Source organism: Chiloscyllium plagiosum, unplaced genomic scaffold (genome assembly GCF_037043375.1).
Source record: "Chiloscyllium plagiosum isolate Xiang-an unplaced genomic scaffold, Cpla_swu_hap1 HiC_scaffold_50, whole genome shotgun sequence".
Classification (NCBI taxonomy): domain Eukaryota; kingdom Metazoa; phylum Chordata; class Chondrichthyes; order Orectolobiformes; family Hemiscylliidae; genus Chiloscyllium; species Chiloscyllium plagiosum.
Genome location: NW_028270188.1, coordinates 47635098 through 47660709, shown reverse-complemented (window position 1 = coordinate 47660709; position 25612 = coordinate 47635098). Strand labels below are relative to the sequence as shown.

General features: G+C 49.7%; 1 protein-coding gene across 2 annotated transcripts in view; it reads left to right on the top strand.

Annotated features, from left to right (window-relative positions):
- The first annotated feature begins 1851 nt into the window (after positions 1 to 1851).
- khdc4 (KH domain containing 4, pre-mRNA splicing factor) overlaps positions 1852 to 25612 on the top strand; it is an 84396-nt gene continuing 60635 nt past the window's right edge. For both annotated transcript variants that reach the window (XR_015755330.1, XM_087984957.1), the window contains exon 1: positions 1852 to 1955. Coding sequence is in view for 1 of the 2 variants with exons in the window: in XM_087984957.1 (XP_087841083.1) it covers positions 1936 to 1955 (20 nt within the window). In the remaining variant the exon portion in view is untranslated. The remainder of the gene's footprint in view (positions 1956 to 25612) is intronic.

Genomic DNA, 25612 nt, shown 5'->3' with positions numbered 1-25612 from the left:
TTTGATGGGGGACAGTGTAGAGGAAGCTTTGCTCTGTATCTAACCCCGTGCTGTCCCTTTCCTGGGAGTGTTTGATGGGGGACAGTGTAGAGGGAGCTTTGCTCTGTATCTAACCCCGTGCTGTCCCTGTCCTGGGAGTGTTTGATGGGGGACAGTGTAGAGGGAGCTTTGCTCTGTATCTAACCCCATGCTGTCCCTGTCCTGGGAGTGTTTGATGGGGGACAGTGTAGAGGGAGCTTTATTTTGTAACTAACCCCGTGCTGTCCCTGTCCCTGGGAGTGTTTGATGGGGGAGCAGTGTAGAGGGAGCTTTACTCTGTATCTAACCCCGTACTGTCCCTGTCCTGGGAGTGTTTGATGGGGGACAGTGTAGAGGGAGCTTTATTTTGTAACTAACCCCGTGCTGTCCCTGTCCCTGGGAGTGTTTGATGGGGACAGTGTAGAGGGAGCTTTACTCTGTATCTAACCCCGTGCTGTCCCTGTCCCTGGGAGTGTTTGATGGGGGACAGTGTAGAGGAAGCTTTACTTTCAGTTTAAAGAGTCGATGCAGATTTTTGTAATCTTCCATCCAATGACCCCCTAACGTAAAGTGTAATTTTAGATATTCTGTATGCAGTCTATGGTGGAAGCGACTGCTGTCTCTGATTGTCTGGGAACACATCAGGAACAAGCGGTTTAAGCTGATGGCCATTGAAGAAGTTGGTCTGTTGATGGAGGGAGAGGAGAGATTGGAAGTCTCTGGCTCACTGAATGCGACATTGCCCCAGTGACAATAACAGGTCACTGCTGACAGTTAACCCCATTCTCTTTCCTGTCGCTGGAACACAGGGCTGGGAGGAACGCCACAGCGTGGCTGACTAATCTTCAAATAATGTGAATAAATAAATTCCTTGCTATATCTGGAACTTGTGAGATTCATGCCTCTGATTTGGTGAATGGTTTTACATAACTCTGCTTCATACACAACACTAAACCATTTGACAATTTCTTGCCGTCTTCCTCTGCCTCCATTAACCCTTCACCATCCCTTAACCAAACACCACAATGAGGCAAGGAATAGGACCAATACTTGATGCTCATTTGTTTTAATTACTGCCAGACGCTGGGTCCCACACTTGGGGCTGTCACTGGGGAGGGGGGTGGGACACTGGGTCCCACACTCTGTGCTGTCACTGGGTGGGGGGGAGTGACACTGGGTCCCACACTCTGTGCTGTCACTGGGTGGGGGTGACGCTGGGTCCCACACTCTGTGCTGTCACTGGGTGGGGGTGACACTGGGTCCTACACTCTGAGCTGTCACTGGGGGGAGGGGGTGGGACACTGGGTCCCACACTCTGAGCTGTCACTGGGGGAGGGGGGACACACTGGGTCCCACACACTGAGCTGTCACTGGGTGGGGGTGACACTGGGTCCCACACTCTGTGCTGTCACTGGGTGGGGGTGACACTGGGTCCCACACACTGAGCTGTCACTGGGTGGGGGTGACACTGTATCCCACACTCTGTGCTGTCACTGGGTGGGGGTGACACTGTATCCCACACTCTGTGCTGTCACTGGGTGGGGGTGACACTGGGTCCCACACTCTGTGCTGTCACTGGGTGCGGGGAACACTGGGTCCCACACTATGTTCACGACAGCAGTGCTGTCCGGAAACAGCACAGGACAGCAGTATCTGGAGGGAGCCCGCAGACTGTGGTGGTCCTGGCGGAAGTGGCTCTGTGACAGTTGGAGCGATCCGGGCGGAAGTGGCTCCGTGACGGTTGGGGGCGATCCGGGCGGAAGTGGCTCCGTGACGGTTGGGGGGCGATCCGGGGCGGAAGTGGCGTCGGCGAAAGTGGCTCTGTGACGATACGGAGGGAGTTGGCGTCGGCGTCGTCCGCGGCGGACGTGACGCAAGGCCGCGCTTGGATTGTTCTGGAAACCACCGAACGGCAAAATGGCGGCGGCGACCGGCGGGTAAGAAAAAAAATGGATTAAAATTAAAAACACAATAAAGCCGCAGAGAGGGAGAAAAATATCCCGAGAAAGGGAGAAGTAAACCGAGAAACCATCAGAGAGAAAGAAAATAAACCCGTCAGGGGAGAGGAATAAATAGAGGGGGGGAATAAAAATAATCAGAAATAAAGAGAGGGAGAGGGAGAGGGAGAAAGACCCGGAGAAAGGGAGAGGAAAAGGCGCTGGGTATGTCATAGCCCATAAAAATCTGGGTGTTATGGAGATCTGGGTGGGAGGGCAGGTACAGACTCGATGGGCCGAGTGGCCTCTTCCCCCACGGCAGGGATTCTGTGAAATATCCGGGAGATAGAAATACCCAGAGAGAGAGAGAGAGAGGGGTTTAAAAAATGGGAATGAGAGAGCAAGCTGGAGACCGAGACTGAGGGAGACACCCAGGGAGAGAAAAAACTGCCTGGAGAATGGGAGGGAGAGATAAAACCAGCTGGAGAATGAGAGAGAGAGAGAGAGAACACCAGCAGGAGAATGGGGGAGAGAGAGAGAAAACCAGCAGGAGAATGAGAGAGAGAGAAAAAACCAGCAGGAGAATGGGAGAGAGAGAGAAAACCAGCAGGAGAATGAGAGAGAGAAAGAAAACCAGCTGGAGAATGAGGGAGAGAGAGAGAGAAAACCAGCTGGAGAATGGGAGAGAGAGAGAGAAAACCAGCTGGAGAATGGGAGAGAGAGAGAAGACCAGCTGGAGAATGGGAGAGAGAGAGAGAGAAAACCAGCTGGAGAATGGGAGAGAGAGAGAGAGAGAGAGAAAACCAGCTGGAGAATGGGAGAGAGAGAGAGAGAGAAAACCAGCTGGAGAATGGGAGAGAGAGAGAGAAAACCAGCAGGAGAATGAGAGAGAGAGAGAAAACCAGCAGGAGAATGAGAGAGAGAGAGAAAACCAGCTGGAGAATGAGGGAGAGAGAGAGAGAGAAAACCAGCTGGAGAATGGGAGAGAGAGAGAGAAAACCAGCAGGAGAATGAGAGAGAGAGAGAAAACCAGCTGGAGAATGAGAGAGAGAGAGAAAACCAGCTGGAGAATGAGGGAGAGAGAGAGAAAACCAGCTGGAGAATGAGGGAGAGAGAGAGAAAACCAGCTGGAGAATGGGAGAGAGAGAGAGAAAACCAGCTGGAGAATGAGAGAGAGAGAGAGAAAACCAGCTGGAGAATGAGAGAGAGAGAGAGAAAACCAGCTGGAGAATGGGAGGGAGAGAGAGCAAACCAGCTGGAGAATGAGAGGGAGAGAGAGAAAACCAGCTGGAGAATGGGAGGGAGAGAGAGAAAACCAGCTGGAGAATGGGAGGGAGAGAGAAAGGAGGAGAAAGTGAGGTCTGCAGATGCTGGAGATCAAAGTTGAAACTTTATTGCTGGAACAGCACAGCAGGTCAGGCAGCATCCAGGGAACAGGAGATTCGACGTTTCGGGCACAGGCCCTTCTTCAGGAGGGAGAGAGAAAACCAGCTGGAGAATGAGAGAGAGAGAGAAAACGAGCTGGAGAATACGAGAGAGAGAGAGAGAGAAAACCAGCTGGAGAATGGGAGAGAGAAAGCCAGCTGGAGAATGGGAGAGGGAAAAGCAACTGGAGAATGGGAGAGAGAAAACCAGCTGGAGAATGGGAGAGAGAGAGAAAACCAGCTGGAGAATGGGAGAGAGAGAGAGAGAAAACCAGCTGGAGAATGAGAGAGAGAGAGAGAAAACCAGCTGGAGAATGAGAGAGAAAACCAGCTGGAGAATGGGAGAGAGAGAGAGAGAGAAAAAACCAGCTGGAGAATGGGAGAGAGAGAGAGAAAACCAGCTGGAGAATGGGAGAGAGAGAGAGAAAACCAGCTGGAGAATGGAGAGAGAGAGAAAACCGGCTGGAGAATGTGAGCGAGAGAGAGAGAAAACCAGCTGGAGAATGGGAGAGAGAGCAAACCAGCTGGAGAATGAGAGAGAGAGCAAACCAGCTGGAGAATGAGAGAGAGAGAGGGGAACCAGCTGGAGAATGGGAGAGAGAGTGAAAAGCAGCTGGAGAATGAGAGAGAGAAAACCAGCTAGAGAATGGGAGAGAGAGAGAGAGAGAGAGAGAGAGAGAGAAAACCAGCTGGAGAATGGGAGAGAGAGAGAGAGAGCGAGAAAACCAGCTGGAGAATGGGAGACAGAGAGAGAAAACCAGCTGGAGAATGGAGACAGAGAGAGAAAACCAGCTGGAGAATGGGAGAGAGAGAGAGAAATAAAACAGCTGGAGAATGGGAGAGAGAGAGAGAAAAAAACCAGCTGGAGAATGGGAGAGAGAGAGAGAAAACCAGCTGGAGAATGGGAGAGAGAGAGAGAAAACCAGCTGGAGAATGGGAGAGAGAGAAAACCAGCTGGAGAATGGGAGAGAGAGCAAACCAGCTGGAGAATGGGAGAGAGAGCAAACCAGCTGGAGAATGGGAGAGAGAGCAAACCAGCTGGAGAATGGGAGAGAGAGGAACCAGCTGGAGAATGAGAGAGAGAGAAAAGCAGCTGGAGAATGGGAGAAAGAGAAAACCAGCTGCAGGATGTGAGAGAGAGAGAAAACCAGCTGCAGGATGTGAGAGAGAGAGACAGAAAACCAGCTGGAGAATAGAGAGAGAGAGAACCAGTTGGAGAATGGGGGAGAGAGAGAGCAAAAACCAGCTGGAGAATGAGAGAGAGAGAGAAAACCAGCTGGCGAATGATAGAGAGAAAACCAGCTGGAGCATGAGAGAGAGAGAGAGAGAGAACCAGCTGGAGAATGAGAGAGAGAGAGAGAGAGAGAGAGAGAGAGAGAACCAGCTGGAGAATGAGAGAGAGAGAGAGAGAGAGAGAGAGAAAACCAGCTGGAGAATGAGAGAGAGAGAGAAAACCAGCTGGAGAATGAGTGGGAGAGAGAGAGAGAGAAAACCAGCTGGAGAATGTGAGCGAGAGAGAGAGAAAACCAGCTGGAGAATGGGAGAGAGAGGAACCAGCTGGAGAATGGGAGAGAGAGGAACCAGCTGGAGAATGGGAGAAAGAGAGAAAAGCAGCTGGAGAATGCGAGAGTGAGAAAACCAGCTGGAGAATGAGAGAGAGAGAGAGAAAACCAGCTGCAGGATGTGAGAGAGAGAGAAAACCAGCTGCAGGATGTGAGAGAGAGAGACAGAAAACCAGCTGGAGAATAGAGAGAGAGAGAAAACCAGCTGGAGAATGAGAGAGAGAGTGAAAACCAGTTGGAGAATGGGGGAGAGAGAGAGAGAAAACCAGCTGGAGAATGAGAGAGAGAGAGAAAACCAGCTGGCGAATGATAGAGAGAAAACCAGCTGGAGCATGAGAGAGAGAGAGAGAACCAGCTGGAGAATGAGAGAGAGAGAGAGAGAACCAGCTGGAGAATGAGAGAGAGAGAAAACCAGCTGGAGAATGAGAGAGAGAGAGAAAACCAGCTGGAGAATGGGAGAGAGAGAGAGAAAACCAGCTGGAGAATGAGTGGGAGAGAGAGAGAGAGAGAAAACCAGCTGGAGAATGGGAGAGAGAGAGAGAGAAAACCAGCTGGAGAATGGGAGAGAGAGAGAGAGAAAACCAGCTGGAGAATGGGAGAGAGAGAGAAAACCAGCTGGAGAATGGGAGAGAGAGAGAGAGAAAAGCAGCTGGAGAATGAGTGAGAGAGAGAGAAAACCAGCTGGAGAATGAGAGAGAGAGAGAGAGAAAACCAGCTGGAGCATGAGAGAGAGAGAGAGAGAACCAGCTGGAGAATGAGAGAGAGAGAGAGAGAGAGAGAACCAGCTGGAGAATGAGAGAGAGAGAGAGAGAGAAAACCAGCTGGAGAATGAGAGAGAGAGAGAAAACCAGCTGGAGAATGAGTGGGAGAGAGAGAGAGAGAAAACCAGCTGGAGAATGTGAGCGAGAGAGAGAGCAAACCAGCTGGAGAATGGAGAGAGAGGAACCAGCTGGAGAATGGGAGAAAGAGAGAAAAGCAGCTGGAGAATGCGAGAGTGAGAAAACCAGCTGGAGAATGAGAGAGAGAGGAACCAGCTGGAGAATGGGAGAAAGAGAGAAAAGCAGCTGGAGAATGCGAGAGTGAGAAAACCAGCTGGAGAATGAGAGAGAGAGAGAGAAAACCAGCTGCAGGATGTGAGAGAGAGAGAAAACCAGCTGCAGGATGTGAGAGAGAGAGACAGAAAACCAGCTGGAGAATAGAGAGAGAGAGAAAACCAGCTGGAGAATGAGAGAGAGAGTGAAAACCAGTTGGAGAATGGGGGAGAGAGAGAGAGAAAACCAGCTGGAGAATGAGAGAGAGAGAGAAAACCAGCTGGCGAATGATAGAGAGAAAACCAGCTGGAGCATGAGAGAGAGAGAGAGAGAACCAGCTGGAGAATGAGAGAGAGAGAGAGAACCAGCTGGAGAATGAGAGAGAGAGAAAACCAGCTGGAGAATGAGAGAGAGAGAGAAAACCAGCTGGAGAATGGGAGAGAGAGAGAGAAAACCAGCTGGAGAATGAGTGGGAGAGAGAGAGAGAGAGAAAACCAGCTGGAGAATGGGAGAGAGAGAGAGAGAAAACCAGCTGGAGAATGGGAGAGAGAGAGAGAGAAAACCAGCTGGAGAATGGGAGAGAGAGAGAAAACCAGCTGGAGAATGGGAGAGAGAGAGAGAGAAAAGCAGCTGGAGAATGAGTGAGAGAGAGAGAAAACCAGCTGGAGAATGAGAGAGAGAGAGAGAGAAAACCAGCTGGAGAATGAGAGAGAGAGAAAACCAGCTGGAGAATGGGAGAGAGAGAGAGAGAGAAAACCAGCTGGAGAATGGGAGAGAGAGAGAGAGAGAAAACCAGCTGGAGAATGGGAGAGAGAGTGAAAACCAGTTGGAGAATGGGAGAGAGAGAGAGAGAGAAAACCAGCTGGAGAATGGGAGAGAGAGAGAAAACCAGCTGCAGAATGGGAGAGAGAGAAAACCAGCTGCAGAATGGGAGAGAGAGAGAGAGAGAAAACCAGCTGGAGAATGGGAGAGAGAGAGAGAGAGAAAACCAGCTGGAGAATGGGAGAGAGAGAGAGAGAAAACCAGCTGGAGAATGGGAGAGAGAGAGAGAGAAAACCAGCTGGAGAATGGGAGAGAGAGAGAGAGAAAACCAGCTGGAGAATGGGAGAGAGAGAGAGAGAAAACCAGCTGGAGAATGGGAGAGAGAGAGAGAGAGAAAACCAGCTGGAGAATGGGAGAGAGAGAGAGAGAAAACCAGCTGGAGAATGGGAGAGAGAGAGAAAACCAGCTGGAGAATGGGAGAGAGAGAGAGAGAGAAAACCAGCTGGAGAATGGGAGAGAGAGTGAAAACCAGTTGGAGAATGGGAGAGAGAGAGAGAGAGAAAACCAGCTGGAGAATGGGAGAGAGAGAGAAAACCAGCTGCAGAATGGGAGAGAGAGAAAACCAGCTGCAGAATGGGAGAGAGAGAGAGAGAGAAAACCAGCTGGAGAATGGGAGAGAGAGAGAGAGAGAAAACCAGCTGGAGAATGGGAGAGAGAGAAAACCAGCTGCAGAATGGGAGAGAGAGAGAGAGAGAAAACCAGCTGGAGAATGGGAGAGAGAGAGAGAGAGAGAAAACCAGCTGGAGAATGGGAGAGAGAGAGAGAGAAAACCAGCTGGAGAATGGGAGAGAGAGAGAGAGAAAACCAGCTGGAGAATGGGAGAGAGAGAGAGAGAAAACCAGCTGGAGAATGGGAGAGAGAGAGAGAGAAAACCAGCTGGAGAATGGGAGAGAGAGAGAAAACCAGCTGGAGAATGGGAGAGAGAGAGAGAAAACCAGCTGGAGAATGGGAGAGAGAGAGAGAAAACCAGCTGGAGAATGGGAGAGAGAGTGAAAACCAGTTGGAGAATGGGAGAGAGAGAGAGAGAGAAAACCAGCTGGAGAATGGGAGAGAGAGAGAAAACCAGTTGGAGAATGGGAGAGAGAGAGAGAGAGAGAAAACCAGCTGGAGAATGGGAGAGAGAGAGAAAACCAGCTGCAGAATGGGAGAGAGAGAAAACCAGCTGCAGAATGGGAGAGAGAGAGAGAGAGAAAACCAGCTGGAGAATGGGAGAGAGAGAGAGAAAACCAGCTGGAGAATGGGAGAGAGAGAAAACCAGCTGCAGAATGGGAGAGAGAGAGAGAGAGAAAACCAGCTGGAGAATGGGAGAGAGAGAGAGAGAGAGAAAACCAGCTGGAGAATGGGAGAGAGAGAGAGAGAGAGAAAACCAGCTGGAGAATGGGAGAGAGAGAGAGAGAAAACCAGCTGGAGAATGGGAGAGAGAGAGAGAGAAAACCAGCTGGAGAATGGGAGAGAGAGAAAACCAGCTGGAGAATGGGAGAGAGAGAGAAAACCAGCTGGAGAATGGGAGAGAGAGAGAGAAAACCAGCTGGAGAATGGGAGAGAGAGAGAGAGAAAACCAGCTGGAGAATGGGAGAGAGAGAGAGAGAAAACCAGCTGGAGAATGGGAGAGAGAGAGAAAACCAGCTGGAGAATGGGAGAGAGAGAGAGAGAAAAGCAGCTGGAGAATGAGTGAGAGAGAGAGAAAACCAGCTGGAGAATGAGAGAGAGAGAGAGAGAAAACCAGCTGGAGAATGAGAGAGAGAGAAAACCAGCTGGAGAATGGGAGAGAGAGAGAGAGAAAACCAGCTGGAGAATGGGAGAGAGAGAGAGAGAGAAAACCAGCTGGAGAATGGGAGAGAGAGTGAAAACCAGTTGGAGAATGGGAGAGAGAGAGAGAGAGAAAACCAGCTGGAGAATGGGAGAGAGAGAGAAAACCAGCTGCAGAATGGGAGAGAGAGAAAACCAGCTGCAGAATGGGAGAGAGAGAGAGAGAGAGAAAACCAGCTGGAGAATGGGAGAGAGAGAGAGAGAGAGAAAACCAGCTGGAGAATGGGAGAGAGAGAGAGAGAGAAAACCAGCTGGAGAATGGGAGAGAGAGAGAGAAAAAACCAGCTGGAGAATGGGAGAGAGAGAGAGAGAAAACCAGCTGGAGAATGGGAGAGAGAGAGAGAGAAAACCAGCTGGAGAATGGGAGAGAGAGAGAGAGAAAACCAGCTGGAGAATGGGAGAGAGAGAGAAAACCAGCTGGAGAATGGGAGAGAGAGAGAGAGAGAAAACCAGCTGGAGAATGGGAGAGAGAGTGAAAACCAGTTGGAGAATGGGAGAGAGAGAGAGAGAGAAAACCAGCTGGAGAATGGGAGAGAGAGAGAAAACCAGCTGCAGAATGGGAGAGAGAGAAAACCAGCTGCAGAATGGGAGAGAGAGAGAGAGAGAAAACCAGCTGGAGAATGGGAGAGAGAGAGAGAGAGAGAAAACCAGCTGGAGAATGGGAGAGAGAGAAAACCAGCTGCAGAATGGGAGAGAGAGAGAGAGAGAAAACCAGCTGGAGAATGGGAGAGAGAGAGAGAGAGAGAAAACCAGCTGGAGAATGGGAGAGAGAGAGAGAGAAAACCAGCTGGAGAATGGGAGAGAGAGAGAGAGAAAACCAGCTGGAGAATGGGAGAGAGAGAGAGAGAAAACCAGCTGGAGAATGGGAGAGAGAGAGAGAAAACCAGCTGGAGAATGGGAGAGAGAGAGAGAGAAAACCAGCTGGAGAATGGGAGAGAGAGAGAGAGAAAACCAGCTGGAGAATGGGAGAGAGAGAGAGAGAAAACCAGCTGGAGAATGGGAGAGAGAGAGAGAGAAAACCAGCTGGAGAATGGGAGAGAGAGAGAAAACCAGCTGGAGAATGGGAGAGAGAGAGAGAAAACCAGCTGGAGAATGGGAGAGAGAGAGAGAAAACCAGCTGGAGAATGGGAGAGAGAGAGAGAAAACCAGCTGGAGAATGGGAGAGAGAGAGAGAAAACCAGCTGGAGAATGAGAGAGAGAGAGAGAAAACCAGCTGGAGAATGAGAGAGAAAACCAGCTGGAGAATGGGAGAGAGAGAAAACCAGCTGCAGAATGGGAGAGAGAGAGAGAGAGAAAACCAGCTGGAGAATGGGAGAGAGAGAGAGAGAGAGAAAACCAGCTGGAGAATGGGAGAGAGAGAAAACCAGCTGCAGAATGGGAGAGAGAGAGAGAGAGAGAAAACCAGCTGGAGAATGGGAGAGAGAGAGAGAGAGAGAAAACCAGCTGGAGAATGGGAGAGAGAGTGAAAACCAGTTGGAGAATGGGAGAGAGAGAGAGAGAGAAAACCAGCTGGAGAATGGGAGAGAGAGAGAAAACCAGCTGCAGAATGGGAGAGAGAGAAAACCAGCTGCAGAATGGGAGAGAGAGAGAGAGAGAAAACCAGCTGGAGAATGGGAGAGAGAGAGAGAGAGAGAAAACCAGCTGGAGAATGGGAGAGAGAGAAAACCAGCTGCAGAATGGGAGAGAGAGAGAGAGAGAAAACCAGCTGGAGAATGGGAGAGAGAGAGAGAGAGAGAAAACCAGCTGGAGAATGGGAGAGAGAGAGAGAGAGAAAACCAGCTGGAGAATGGGAGAGAGAGAGAGAGAAAACCAGCTGGAGAATGGGAGAGAGAGAGAGAGAAAACCAGCTGGAGAATGGGAGAGAGAGAGAGAAAACCAGCTGGAGAATGGGAGAGAGAGAGAGAGAAAACCAGCTGGAGAATGGGAGAGAGAGAGAGAGAAAACCAGCTGGAGAATGGGAGAGAGAGAGAGAGAAAACCAGCTGGAGAATGGGAGAGAGAGAGAGAGAAAACCAGCTGGAGAATGGGAGAGAGAGAGAGAGAAAACCAGCTGGAGAATGGGAGAGAGAGAGAAAACCAGCTGGAGAATGGGAGAGAGAGAGAGAAAACCAGCTGGAGAATGGGAGAGAGAGAGAGAAAACCAGCTGGAGAATGAGAGAGAGAGAGAGAAAACCAGCTGGAGAATGAGAGAGAAAACCAGCTGGAGAATGGGAGAGAGAGAAAACCAGCTGGAGAATGGGAGAGAGAGAGAAAACCAGCTGGAGAATGGGAGAGAGAGAGAGAAAACCAGCTGGAGAATGGGAGAGAGAGAGAGAAAACCAGCTGGAGAATGAGAGAGAGAGAGAGAAAACCAGCTGGAGAATGAGAGAGAAAACCAGCTGGAGAATGGGAGAGAGAGAAAACCAGCTGGAGAATGGGAGAGAGAGAGAGAGAGAGAGAGAAAACCAGCTGGAGAATGGGAGAGTAAGAGAGAAAACCAGCTGGAGAATGGAGAGAGAGAGAAAACCAGCTGGAGAATGGAGAGAGAGAGAAAACCAGCTGGAGAATGTGAGCGAGAGAGAGAGAAAACCAGCTGGAGAATGGGAGAGAGAGCAAACCAGCTGGAGAATGAGAGAGAGAGAGGGGAACCAGCTGGAGAATGGGAGAGAGAGTGAAAAGCAGCTGGAGAATGAGAGAGAGAAAACCAGCTAGAGAATGGGAGAGAGAGAGAGAGAAAACCAGCTGGAGAATGGGAGAGAGAGAGAGAGAGAGAGAGAGAGCGAGAAAACCAGCTGGAGAATGGGAGAGAGAGAGAGAAAAAAACCAGCTGGAGAATGGGAGAGAGAGAGAGAAAACCAGCTGGAGAATGGGAGAGAGAGAGAGAAAACCAGCTGGAGAATGGGAGAGAGAGAGAGAAAACCAGCTGGAGAATGGGAGAGAGAGAGAGAGAAAACCAGCTGGAGAATGGGAGAGAGAGAGAGAGAGAGAAAACCAGCTGGAGAATGGGAGAGAGAGAAAACCAGCTGGAGAATGGGAGAGAGAGAAAACCAGCTGGAGAATGGGAGAGAGAGAAAACCAGCTGGAGAATGGGAGAGAGAGAGAGAGAAAACCAGCTGGAGAATGGGAGAGAGAGAGAAAACCAGCTGGAGAATGGGAGAGAGAGCAAACCAGCTGGAGAATGGGAGAGAGAGCAAACCAGCTGGAGAATGGGAGAGAGAGCAAACCAGCTGGAGAATGGGAGAGAGAGCAAACCAGCTGGAGAATGGGAGAGAGAGAGAAAAGCAGCTGGAGAATGCGAGAGAGAGAAAACCAGCTGCAGGATGTGAGAAAGAGAGAAAACCAGCTGCAGGATGTGAGAGAGAGAGAAAGAAAACCAGCTGGAGAATAGAGAGAGAGAGAAAACCAGCTGGAGAATGAGAGAGAGAGAGTGAAAACCAGTTGGAGAATGGGGGAGAGAGAGAGCGAAAACCAGCTGGAGAATGAGAGAGAGAGAGAAAACCAGCTGGCGAATGATAGAGAGAAAACCAGCTGGAGCATGAGAGAGAGAGAGAGAACCAGCTGGAGAATGGGAGAGAGAGCAAACCAGCTGGAGAATGGGAGAGAGAGCAAACCAGCTGGAGAATGGGAGAGAGAGCAAACCAGCTGGAGAATGGGAGAGAGAGCAAACCAGCTGGAGAATGGGAGAGAGAGCAAACCAGCTGGAGAATGGGAGAGAGAGCAAACCAGCTGGAGAATGGGAGAGAGAGCAAACCAGCTGGAGAATGGGAGAGAGAGGAACCAGCTGGAGAATGGGAGAAAGAGAGAAAAGCAGCTGGAGAATGCGAGAGTGAGAAAACCAGCTGCAGGATGTGAGAGAGAGAGAAAACCAGCTGCAGGATGTGAGAGAGAGAGACAGAAAACCAGCTGGAGAATGAGAGAGAGAGAGTGAAAACCAGTTGGAGAATGGGGGAGAGAGAGAGCGAAAACCACTTGGAGAATGAGAGAGAGAGAGAAAACCAGCTGGCGAATGATAGAGAGAAAACCAGCTGGAGCATGAGAGAGAGAGAGAGAACCAGCTGGAGAATGAGAGAGAGAGAGAGAGAAAACCAGCTGGAGAATGAGAGAGAGAGAGAGAAAACCAGCTGGAGAATGAGTGGGAGAGAGAGAGAGAGAAAACCAGCTGGAGAATGTGAGCGAGAGAGAGAGAAAACCAGCTGGAGAATGGGAGAGAGAGAGACAGAAAACTAGCTGGTGAATGAGAGAGAGAGAGAAAACCAGCTGGAGAATGGGGGGGGGGAGAGAGAGAGAGAGAGAGAGAGAAAACCAGCTGGAGAATGGGGGAGAGAGAAAGAGAGAAAACCAACTGGAGAATGGGAGAGAGAGAGAAAACCAGCTGGAGAATGTGGACAGAGAGAGAGAAAACCAGCTGGAGAATGAGAGAGAGAGAAAACCAGCTGGAGGATGGGAGAGAGAGAGAGAAAACCAGCTTGAGAATGAGAGGGAGAGAGAGAGAAAACCAGCTTGAGAATGAGAGGGAGAGAGAGAGAAAACCAGCTGGAGAATGAGAGAGAGAGAAAACCAGCTGGAGAATGGGAGAGAGAGAAAACCAGCTGGACAATGAGAGAGAGCGAGAAAACCAGCTGGAGAATGGGAGAGAGAGAAAACCAGCTGGAGAATGGGAGAGAGAGAAAACCAGCTGGAGAATGCGAGAGAGAGAGAAAACCAGCTGGAGAATGCGAGAGAGAGAGAAAACCAGCTGGAGAATGGGAGAGAGAGAGAGAAAACCAGCTGGAGAATGGGAGAGAGAGAAAAGCAGCTGGAGAATGAGAGAGAGTGAGAAAACCAGCTGGAGAATGAGAGAGAGAGAGAAAAGCAGCTGGAGAATGAGAGAGAGAGAGAAAAGCAGCTGGAGAATGAGAGAGAGAGAGAAAAGCAACTGGAGAATGGGAGAGAGAGAAAACCAGCTGGAGAATGAGAGAGAGAGAGAAAAGCAACTGGAGAATGGGAGAGAGAGAGAGAAAACCAGCTGGAGAATGAGAGAGTAAGAGAGAGAGAAAACCAGCTGGAGAATGTGAGAGAGAGAGAAAACCAGCTGGAGGATGGGAGAGAGAGAGAAAACCAGCTGGATAATGTGAGAGCGAGAGAGAGAAAAAACCAGCTGGAGAATGGGAGAGAGAGGGAGAGGGAAAACCAGCTGGAGAATGAGAGAGAGAGAGAGCAAACCAGCTGGAGAATGTGATAGAGAATACCAGCTGGAGAATGGGAGAGAGAGAGAGAGAGAGAGAAAACCAGCTGTATAATGTGTGAGAGAGAGAGAGAAAACCAGCTGGATAATGTGAGAGAGACGAGAGAAAACCAGCTGGAGAATGGGAGAGAGAGAGAGAGAAAACCAGCTGGAGAATGGTGGAGAGAGAGAGAGAAAACCAGCTGGAGAATGAGAGAGAGAGAGCAAACCAGCTGGAGAATGGGGGGGAGAGCGAGAGAGAGAAAACCAGCTGGAGAATGTGATAGAGAGAGAATACCAGCTGGAGAATGGGAGAGAGAGAGAGAGAGAAAACCAGCTGGAGAATGAGAGAGAGAGAGAGAGAGAGAGAGCAAACCAGCTGGAGAATGAGAGAGAGGGAGAAAAACAGCTGGAGAATGAGAGAGTGAGAAAACCAGCTGGAGAATGGGAGAGAGAGAGAGAGAGAGAAAACCAGCTGGACAATGGGAGAGAGAGAGAAAACCAGCTGTATAATGTGTGAGAGAGAGAGAGAAAACCAGCTGGATAATGTGAGAGAGACAGAGAGAAAACCAGCTGGAGAATGGGAGAGAGAGAGAAAACCAGCTGGAGAATGAGAGAGAGAGAGAGAGAGAGAGCAAACCAGCTGGAGAATGAGAGAGAGGGAGAAAAACAGCTGGAGAATGAGAGAGTGAGAAAACCAGCTGGAGAATGGGAGAGAGAGAGAGAGAGAGAAAACCAGCTGGACAATGGGAGAGAGAGAGAAAACCAGCTGTATAATGTGTGAGAGAGAGAGAGAAAACCAGCTGGATAATGTGAGAGAGACAGAGAGAAAACCAGCTGGAGAATGGGAGAGAGAGAGAAAACCAGCTGGAGAATGGTGGAGAGAGAGAGAAAACCAGCTGGAGAATGAGAGAGAGAGAGAAAACCAGCTGGAGAATGGGGGGGAGAGCGAGAGAGAGAAAACCAACTGGAGAATGGGAGAGAGAGAGAGAGAGAGAAAACCAGCTGGAGGATGGGAGAGAGAGAGAAAACCAGCTGGAGAATGGGAGAGAGAGGGAGAGGGAAAACCAGCTGGAGAATATGAGAGAGAGAGAGAGAAAACCAGCTGGAGAATGGGGGAGAGAGAGAGAGAAAACCAGCTGGAGAATGAGAGAGAGAGAGAGAGCAAACCAGCTGGAGAATGTGATAGAGAGAGAATACCAGCTGGAGAATGGGAGAGAGAGGGAGAGGGAAAACCAGCTGGAGAATGAGAGAGAGAGAGAGCAAACCAGCTGGAGAATGTGATAGAGAGAGAATACCAGCTGGAGAATGGGAGAGAGAGAGAGAGAAAACCAGCTGGAGAATGAGAGAGAGAGAGAGAGCAAACCAGCTGGAGAATGAGAGAGAGGGAGAAAAACAGCTGGAGAATGAGAGAGTGAGAAAACCAGCTGGAGAATGGGAGAGAGAGAGAGAGAAAACCAGCTGGAGAATGGGAGAGAGAGAGAGAGAGAGAGAAAACCAGCTGGAGAATGAGAGAGAGAGAGAACCAGCTGGAGAATGAGAGAGAGAGAGAGAGTAAACCAGCTGGAGAATGGGAGAGAGCGAGAGAGAAAACCAGCTGGAGAATGAGAGAGAGAGAAAACCAGCTGGAGAATGAGAGAGAGAGAGCAAACCAGCTGGAGAATGAGAGAGAGACAGAAAACCAGCTGGAGAATGGGGGAGAGTGAAAGAGAGAGAAAACCAGCTGGAGAATGGGGGAGAGTGAAAGAGAGAGAAAACCAGCTGGAGAATGAGAGAGAGAGAGAAAACCAGGTGGAGAATGAGAGACAGAGAGAAAACCAGCTGGAGAATGAGAGTGAGAGAGACAGAAAACCAGCTGGAGAAGGGGAGAGAGAGAGAAAACCAGCTGGAGAATGGGAGAGAGAGAGAGAGAGAGAGAAAACCAGCTGGACAATGGGAGAGAGAGAGAAAACCAGCTGTATAATGTGTGAGAGAGAGAGAGAAAACCAGCTGGATAATGTGAGAGAGAGAGAGAGAAAACCAGCTGGAGAATGGGAGAGAGAGAGAGAAAACCAGCTGGAGAATGGTGGAGAGAGAGAGAGAAAACCAGCTGGAGAATGAGAGAGAGAGAGAAAACCAGCTGGAGAATGGGGGGGAGAGCGAGAGAGAGAAAACCAACTGGAGAATGGGAGAGAGAGAGAGAGAGAGAAAACCAGCTGGAGGATGGGAGAGAGAGTGAAAACCAGTTGGAGAATGGGAGAGAGAGAGAGAGAGAGAGAAAACCAGCTGGAGAATGGGAGAGAGAGAGAAAACCAGCTGCAGAATGGGAGAGAGAGAAAACCAGCTGCAGAATGGGAGAGAGAGAGAGAGAGAAAACCAGCTGGAGAATGGGAGAGAGAGAGAGAGAGAGAGAAAACCAGCTGGAGAATGGGAGAGAGAGAAAACCAGCTGCAGAATGGGAGAGAGAGAGAGAGAGAAAACCAGCTGGAGAATGGGAGAGAGAGAGAGAGAGAGAAAACCAGCTGGAGAATGGGAGAGAGAGAGAGAGAAAACCAGCTGGAGAATGGGAGAGAGAGAGAGAAAACCAGCTGGAGAATGGGAGAGAGAGAGAGAGAGAAAACCAGCTGGAGAATGGGAGAGAGAGAGAGAGAAAACCAGCTGGAGAATGGGAGAGAGAGAGAAAACCAGCTGGAGAATGGGAGAGAGAGAGAGAAAACCAGCTGGAGAATGGGAGAGAGAGAGAGAGAGAGAAAACCAGCTGGAGAATGGGAGAGAGAGAAAACCAGCTGGAGAATGGGAGAGAGAGAAAACCAGCTGGAGAATGGGAGAGAGAGAAAACCAGCTGGAGAATGGGAGAGAGAGAGAGAGAAAACCAGCTGGAGAATGGGAGAGAGAGAGAAAACCAGCTGGAGAATGGGAGAGAGAGCAAACCAGCTGGAGAATGGGAGAGAGAGCAAACCAGCTGGAGAATGGGAGAGAGAGCAAACCAGCTGGAGAATGGGAGAGAGAGCAAACCAGCTGGAGAATGGGAGAGAGAGAGAAAAGCAGCTGGAGAATGCGAGAGAGAGAAAACCAGCTGCAGGATGTGAGAAAGAGAGAAAACCAGCTGCAGGATGTGAGAGAGAGAAAGAAAACCAGCTGGAGAATAGAGAGAGAGAGAAAACCAGCTGGAGAATGAGAGAGAGAGAGTGAAAACCAGTTGGAGAATGGGGGAGAGAGAGAGCGAAAACCAGCTGGAGAATGAGAGAGAGAGAGAAAACCAGCTGGCGAATGATAGAGAGAAAACCAGCTGGAGCATGAGAGAGAGAGAGAGAACCAGCTGGAGAATGGGAGAGAGAGCAAACCAGCTGGAGAATGGGAGAGAGAGCAAACCAGCTGGAGAATGGGAGAGAGAGCAAACCAGCTGGAGAATGGGAGAGAGAGCAAACCAGCTGGAGAATGGGAGAGAGAGCAAACCAGCTGGAGAATGGGAGAGAGAGCAAACCAGCTGGAGAATGGGAGAGAGAGCAAACCAGCTGGAGAATGGGAGAGAGAGCAAACCAGCTGGAGAATGGGAGAGAGAGCAAACCAGCTGGAGAATGGGAGAGAGAGGAACCAGCTGGAGAATGGGAGAAAGAGAGAAAAGCAGCTGGAGAATGCGAGAGTGAGAAAACCAGCTGGAGAATGGGAGAGAGAGAGAGAGAAAACCAGCTGGAGAATGGGAGAGAGAGAGAGAGAGAGAGAAAACCAGCTGGAGAATGAGAGAGAGAGAGAACCAGCTGGAGAATGAGAGAGAGAGAGAGAGTAAACCAGCTGGAGAATGGGAGAGAGCGAGAGAGAAAACCAGCTGGAGAATGAGAGAGAGAGAAAACCAGCTGGAGAATGAGAGAGAGAGAGAGAGAGAGCAAACCAGCTGGAGAATGAGAGAGAGACAGAAAACCAGCTGGAGAATGGGGGAGAGTGAAAGAGAGAGAAAACCAGCTGGAGAATGGGGGAGAGTGAAAGAGAGAGAAAACCAGCTGGAGAATGAGAGAGAGAGAGAAAACCAGGTGGAGAATGAGAGACAGAGAGAAAACCAGCTGGAGAATGAGAGTGAGAGAGACAGAAAACCAGCTGGAGAAGGGGAGAGAGAGAGAAAACCAGCTGGAGAATGGGAGAGAGAGAGAGAGAGAGAGAAAACCAGCTGGACAATGGGAGAGAGAGAGAAAACCAGCTGTATAATGTGTGAGAGAGAGAGAGAAAACCAGCTGGATAATGTGAGAGAGAGAGAGAGAAAACCAGCTGGAGAATGGGAGAGAGAGAGAGAGAAAACCAGCTGGAGAATGGTGGAGAGAGAGAGAGAAAACCAGCTGGAGAATGAGAGAGAGAGAGAAAACCAGCTGGAGAATGGGGGGGAGAGCGAGAGAGAGAAAACCAACTGGAGAATGGGAGAGAGAGAGAGAGAGAGAAAACCAGCTGGAGGATGGGAGAGAGAGAGAAAACCAGCTGGAGGATGGGAGAGAGAGAGAAAACCAGCTGCAGAATGGGGGGGAGAGCGAGAGAGAGAAAACCAGCTGGAGAATGGGGGAGAGAGAGAGAGAAAACCAGCTGGAGAATGAGAGAGAGAGAGAGCAAACCAGCTGGAGAATGTGATAGAGAGAGAATACCAGCTGGAGAATGGGAGAGAGAGAGAAAACCAGCTGGAGAATGAGAGAGAGAGAGAGAGAGAGAGAGAGCAAACCAGCTGGAGAATGAGAGAGAGGGAGAAAAACAGCTGGAGAATGAGAGAGTGAGAAAACCAGCTGGACAATGGGAGAGAGAGAGAGAGAGAGAAAACCAGCTGGAGAATGGGAGAGAGAGAGAGAGAGAAAACCAGCTGGAGAATGAGAGAGAGAGAGAGAGAAAACCAGCTGGAGCATGAGAGAGAGAGAGAGAGAGAGAGAACCAGCTGGAGAATGAGAGAGAGAGAGAGAGTAAACCAGCTGGAGAATGGGAGAGAGCGAGAGAGAAAACCAGCTGGAGAATGAGAGAGAGAGAGAAAACCAGCTGGAGAATGAGAGAGAGAGAGCAAACCAGCTGGAGAATGAGAGAGAGAGAGAGAAAACCAGCTGGAGAATGGGGGCGAGTGAAAGAGAGAGAAGACCAGCTGGAGAATGGGGGAGAGTGAAAGAGAGAGAAAACCAGCTGGAGAATGAGAGACAGAGAGAAAACCAGCTGGAGAATGAGAGACAGAGAGAAAACCAGCTGGAGAATGAGAGTGAGAGAGACAGAAAACCAGCTGGAGAATGAGAAAGAGAGAGAAAACCAGCTGGAGATGGGGAGAGAGAGAGAAAACCAGCTGGAGAATGAGAGAAAGAGAGAAAACCAGCTGGAGAATGGGAGAGAGAGAGAAAACCAGCTGGAGAATGGGAGAGAGAGAGAAAACCAGCTGGAGAATGGGAGAGAGAGAGAAAACCAGCTGTATAATGTGTGAGAGAGAGAGAGAAAACCAGCTGGATAATGTGAGAGAGACAGAGAGAAAACCAGCTGGAGAATGGGAGAGAGAGAGAGAAAACAAGCTGGAGAATGGTGGAGAGAGAGAGAAAACCAGCTGGAGAATGAGAGAGAGAGAGAAAACCAGCTGGAGAATGGGGGGGAGAGCGAGAGAGAGAAAACCAACTGGAGAATGGGAGAGAGAGAGAGAGAAAACCAGCTGGAGGATGAGAGAGAGAGAGAAAACCAGCTGGAGGATGGGAGAGAGAGAGAGAGAAAACCAGCTGGAGGATGAGAGAGAGAGAGAAAACCAGCTGGAGGATGGGAGAGAGAGAGAAAACCAGCTGGAGAATGGGACAGAGAGGGAGAGGGAAAACCAGCTGGAGAATATGTGAGAGAGAGAGAGAAAACCAGCTGGAGAATGGGGGAGAGAGAGAGAGAGAGAGAATACCAGCTGGAGATTGGGAGAGAGAGAGAGAGAAAACCAGCTGGAGAATGAGAGAGAGAGAGCAAACCAGCTGGAGAATGAGGGAGAGAGAGAGCAAACCAGCTGGAGAATGAGAGAGAGGGAGAAAAGCAGCTGGAGAATGAGAGAGTGAGAAAACTAGCTGGAGAATGAGAGAGAGAGAGGGAGAAAACCAGCTGGAGAATGGGAGAGAGAGAGAGAGAAAACCAGCTGGAGAATGAGAGAGAGAGAGAAAACCAGCTGGAGGATGGGAGAGAGAGAGAGAGAGAAAACCAGCTGGAGGATGGGAGAGAGAGAGAGAGAGAAAACCAGCTGGAGAATGGGAGAGAGAGAGAGAGAGAGAAAACCAGCTGGAGGATGGGAGAGAGAGAGAAAACCAGCTGGAGGATGGGAGAGAGAGAAAACCAGCTGGAGGATGGGAGAGAGAGAGAAAACCAGCTGGAGGATGGGAGAGAGAGAGAGAGAGAGAGAAAACCAGCTGGAGAATGGGAGAGAGAGAGAGAGAGAAAACCAGCTGGAGAATGAGTGAGAGAGAGAGAAAACCAGCTGGAGAATGAGAGAGAGCGAGAGAGAAAACCAGCTGGAGAATGAGAGAGAGAGAGAGAAAACCAGCTGGAGAATGAGAGAGAGAGAGAGCAAACCAGCTGGAGAATGAGCGAGAGAGAGAGAAAACCAGCTGGAGAATGGGGGAGAGTGAAAGAGAGAGAAAACCAGCTGGAGAATGAGAGAGAGAGAGAAAACCAGCTGGAGAATGAGAGACAGAGAGAAAACCAGCTGGAGAATGAGAGTGAGAGAGACAGAAAACCAGCTGGAGAAGGGGAGAGAGAGAGAAAACCAGCTGGAGAAGGGGAGAGAGAGAGAAAACCAGCTGGAGAATGAGAGAAAGAGACAAAACCAGCTGGAGAATGGGAGAGAGAGAGAAAACCAGCTGGACAATGGGAGAGAGAGAGAAAACCAGCTGTATAATGTGTGAGAGAGAGAGAAAACCAGCTGGAGAATGTGAGAGAGACAGAGAGAAAACCAGATGGAGAATGGGAGAGAGAGAGAGAAAACCAGCTGGAGAATGGTGGAGAGAGAGAGAAAACCAGCTGGAGAATGAGAGAGAGAGAGAAAACCAGCTGGAGAATGGGGGGGAGAGAGAGAAAACCAGCTGGAGAATGGGAGAGAGAGAGAAAACCAGCTGGAGAATGAGAGAGAGAGAGAGAGAGCAAACCAGCTGGAGAATGAGAGAGAGAGAGAGAGAGAAAACCAGTTGGAGGATGGGAGAGAGAGAGAAAACCAGCTGGAGAATGGGAGAGAGAGGGAGAGGGAAAACCAGCTGGAGAATATGTGAGAGAGAGAGAGAAAACCAGCTGGAGAATGGGGGAGAGAGAGAGAGAATACCAGCTGGAGAATGGGAGAGAGAGAGAGAGAAAACCAGCTGGAGAATGAGAGAGAGAGAGAGAAAACCAGCTGGAGAATGAGGGAGAGAGAGAGCAAACCAGCTGGAGAATGAGAGAGAGGGAGAAAAGCAGCTGGAGAATGAGAGAGTGAGAAAACTAGCTGGAGAATGAGAGAGAGAGAGAGAAAACCAGCTGGAGAATGGGAGAGAGAGAAAGAGAAAACCAGCTGGAGAATGAGAGAGAGAGAGAGAGAAAACCAGCTGGAGGATGGGAGAGAGAGAGAAAACCAGCTGGAGGATGGGAGAGAGAGAGAAAACCAGGTGGAGGATGGGAGAGAGAGAGAAAACCAGGTGGAGGATGGGAGAGAGAGAGAAAACCAGCTGGAGAATGGGAGAGAGAGAGAGAGAGAGAGAGAAAACCAGCTGGAGAATGAGTGAGAGAGAGTGAAAACCAGCTTGAGAATGAGAGAGAGAGCGAGAGAGAAAACCAGCTGGAGAATGAGAGAGAGAGAGAGAAAACCAGCTGGAGAATGAGAGAGAGAGAGAGAGAAAACCAGCTGGAGAATGAGAGAGAGAGAGAGCAAACCAGCTGGAGAATGAGAGAGAGAGAGAGAAAACCAGCTGGAGAATGAGAGAGAGAGAGAGAAAACCAGCTGGAGAATGGGGGAGAGTGAAAGAGAGAGAAAACCAGCTGGAGAATGGGGGAGAGTGAAAGAGAGAGAAAACCAGCTGGAGAATGAGAGAGAGAAAACCAGCTGGAGAATGAGAGTGAGAGAGACAGAAAACCAGCTGGAGAATGAGAAAGAGAGAGAAAACCAGCTGGAGAAGGGGAGAGAGAGAGAGAAAACCAGCTGGAGAATGAGAGAGAAAAAACCAGCTGGAGAATGAGAGAGAAAAAACCAGCTGGAGAATGGGAGAGAGAGAGAAAACCAGCTGGAGAATGAGAGAGAAAGAGAAGAGAGAAAACCAGCTGGAGAATGGGAGAGAGAGAGAAAACCAGCTGGAGAATGGGAGAGAGAGAGAAAACCAGCTGGAGAATGGGAGAGAGAGAGAGAAAACCAGCTGGAGAATGGGAGAGAGAGAGAAAACCAGCTGGAGAATGAGAGAGAGAGAGAGAGAGCAAACCAGCTGGAGAATGAGAGAGAGAGAGAGAAAAGCTGCTGGAGAATGAGCGAGTGAGAGAGCAAACCAGCTGGAGAATGAGAGAGAGGGAGAAAAGCAGCTGGAGAATGAAAGAGAGAGAGAGCAAACCAGCTGGAGAATGAGAGGGAGAAAAGCAGCTGGAGAATGAGAGAGTGAGAAAACCAGCTGGAGAATGAGAGAGAGGGAGAAAAGCAGCTGGAGAATGAAAGAGAGAGAGAGCAAACCAGCTGGAGAATGAGAGGGAGAAAAGCAGCTGGAGAATGAGAGAGTGAGAAAACCAGCTGGAGAATGAGAGAGAGAGAGCAAACCAGCTGGAGAATGAGAGAGAGAGAGCAAACCAGCTGGAGAATGTGATAGAGAGAGAAAACCAGCTGTAGAATGGGAGAGAGAAAACCAGCTGGAGAATGAGAAAGAGAGAGAAAACCAGCTGGAGAACGGGAGAGCGAGAGAGAAAACCAGCTGGAGAATGAGAGAGAGAGAAAACCAGCTGGAGAATGAAAGAGAGAAAACCAGCTGGAGAATGAGAGAGAGAGAGAGAGAAAACCAGCTGGAGAATGAGAGAGAGAGAGAGAGAGAGAAAACCAGCTGGAGAATGAGAGAGAGGGAGAGAGAGAGAGAAAAGCAGCTGGAGAATGAGAGAGTGAGAAAACCAGCTGGAGAATGAGAGAGAGAGAGAAAACCAGCTGGAGAATGGGGGGGAGAGAGAGAGGGAGAGAAAACCAGCTGGAGAATGAGAGAGAGCGAAAACCAGCTAGAGAGTGAGAGAGAGAGAGAAAACCTGCTGGAGAATGAGAGAGAGGGGGAGAGAGAGAGAGAGAGAGAAAACCAGCTGGAGAATGAGAGAGAGGGAGAGAGAGAGAGAAAACCAGCTGGAGAGGGAGAGAGAGAGAGAGAGAAAACCAGCTGGAGAATGAGAGAGAGAGAGAAAACCAGCTGGAGAATGAGAGAGAGAGAGAAAAGCAGCTGGAGAATGAGAGAGTGAGAAAACCAGCTGGAGAATGAGAGAGAGAAAACCAGCTGGAGAATGAGAGAAAGAGAAAAAACCAGCTGGAGAATGAGAGAGAAAGAGAGAGAGAAAACCAGCTGGAGAATGGGAGAGAGAGAGAAAACCAGCTGGAGAATGGGAGAGAGAGAGAAAACCAGCTGGAGAATGAGAGAGAGAGAGAAAACCAGCTGGATAATGTGTGTGAGAGAGAGAGAAAACCAGCTGGAGAATGGGAGAGAGAGGGAGAGGGAAAACCAGCTGGAGAATGTGAGAGAGAGAGAGAAAACCAGCTGGAGAATGTGAGAGAGAGAGAGAGAAAACCAGCTGGAGAATGGTGGAGAGAGAGAGAGAGAGAGAAAAGCAGCTGGAGAATGAGAGAGAGAGAAAAGCAGCTGGAGAATGAGAGAGAGAGAGCAAACCAGCTGGAGAATGAGAGAGAGGGAGAAAAGCAGCTGGAGAATGAGAGAGAGAGAGAAAACCAGCTGGAGAATGGGAGAGAGCGAGAGAGAAAACCAGCTGGAGAATGAGAGAGAGAGAGAGAGAGAGAAAACCAGCTGAAGAATGAGAGAGAGAGCGAGAGAGAGAGAGAGAAAACCAGCTGGAGAATGAGAGAGAGAGAGAAAACCAGCTGGAGAATGAGAGAGAGGGAGAAAAGCAGCTGGAGAATGAGAGCGAGAGAGAGGGAGAAAACCAGCTGGAGAATGAGAGAGAGAGAGAGAGAAAACCAGCTGGAGAATGGGGGGGAGAGAGAGAGAGAGAGAGAAAACCAGCTGGAGAATGAGAGAGGGAGAAAACCAGCTGGAGAATGAGAGCGAGAGAGAGAGAGAGAAAACCAGCTGGAGAATGAGAGAGAGAGAGAGAGAGAGAAAACCAGCTGGAGAATGAGTGAGAGAGAGTAAACTAGCTGGAGAATGCGAGAGAGAGAGAGAAAACCAGCTGGAGAATGAGAGAGGGAGCAAACCAGCTGGAGAATGAGAGCAAGAGAGAGAGAAAACCAGCTGGAGGATGGGAGAGAGAGAGAGGAGAATGGGAGAGAGAGAGAGAGAGAAAACCAGCTGGAGAATGAGTGAGAGAGCGAGAGAGAAAACCAGCTGGAGAATGAGAGAGAGAGAGAGAAAACCAGCTGGAGAATGAGAGAGAGAGAGAGAAAACCAGCTGGAGAATGGGGGAGAGTGAAAGAGAGAGAAAACCAGCTGGAGAATGGGGGAGAGTGAAAGAGAGAGAAAACCAGCTGGAGAATGAGAGAGAGAAAACCAGCTGGAGAATGAGAGTGAGAGAGACAGAAAACCTGCTGGAGAATGAGAAAGAGAGAGAAAACCAGCTGGAGAAGGGGAGAGAGAGAGAGAAAACCAGCTGGAGAATGAGAGAGAGAAAACCAGCTGGAGAATGAGAGAGAGAGAGAAAACCAGCTGGAGAATGGGAGAGAGAGAGAAAACCAGCTGGAGAAGAGAGAGAAAGAGAAGAGAGAAAACCAGCTGGAGAATGGGAGAGAGAGAGAAAACCAGCTGGAGAATGGGAGAGAGAGAGAAAACCAGCTGGCGAATGTGAGAGAGAGAGAAAACCAGCTGGATAATGTGAGAGAGACAGAGAGAAAACCAGCTGGAGAATGGGAGAGAGAGAGAGAAAACCAGCTGGAGAATGGTGGAGAGAGAGAGAAAACCAGCTGGAGAATGAGAGCGAGAGAGAGGGAGAAAACCAGCTGGAGAATGAGAGAGAGAGAGAGAGAGAGAGAAAACCAGCTGGAGAATGAGAGAGAGAGAGAAAACCAGCTAGAGAGTGAGAGCAAACCAGCTGGAGAATGAGAGAGAGAGAGAGAGAGCAAACCAGCTGGAGAATGAGAGAGAGAGAGAAAAGCCGCTGGAGAATGAGAGAGAGAGAGAGCAAACCAGCTGGAGAATGAGAGGGAGAAAAGCAGCTGGAGAATGAGAGAGTGAGAAAACCAGCTGGAGAATGAGAGAGAGAGAGCAAACCAGCTGGAGAATGTGATAGAGAGAGAAAACCAGCTGTAGAATGGGAGAGAGAAAACCAGCTGGAGAATGAGAAAGAGAGAGAAAACCAGCTGGAGAACGGGAGAGCGAGAGAGAAAACCAGCTGGAGAATGAGAGAGAGAGAAAACCAGCTGGAGAATGAAAGAGAGAAAACCAGCTGGAGAATGAGAGAGAGAGAGAGAGAAAACCAGCTGGAGAATGAGAGAGAGAGAGAGAGAGAGAGAAAACCAGCTGGAGAATGAGAGAGAGGGAGAGAGAGAGAGAAAAGCAGCTGGAGAATGAGAGAGTGAGAAAACCAGCTGGAGAATGAGAGAGAGAGAGAAAACCAGCTGGAGAATGGGGGGGAGAGAGAGAGGGAGAGAAAACCAGCTGGAGAATGAGAGAGAGCGAAAACCAGCTAGAGAGTGAGAGAGAGAGAGAAAACCTGCTGGAGAATGAGAGAGAGGGGGAGAGAGA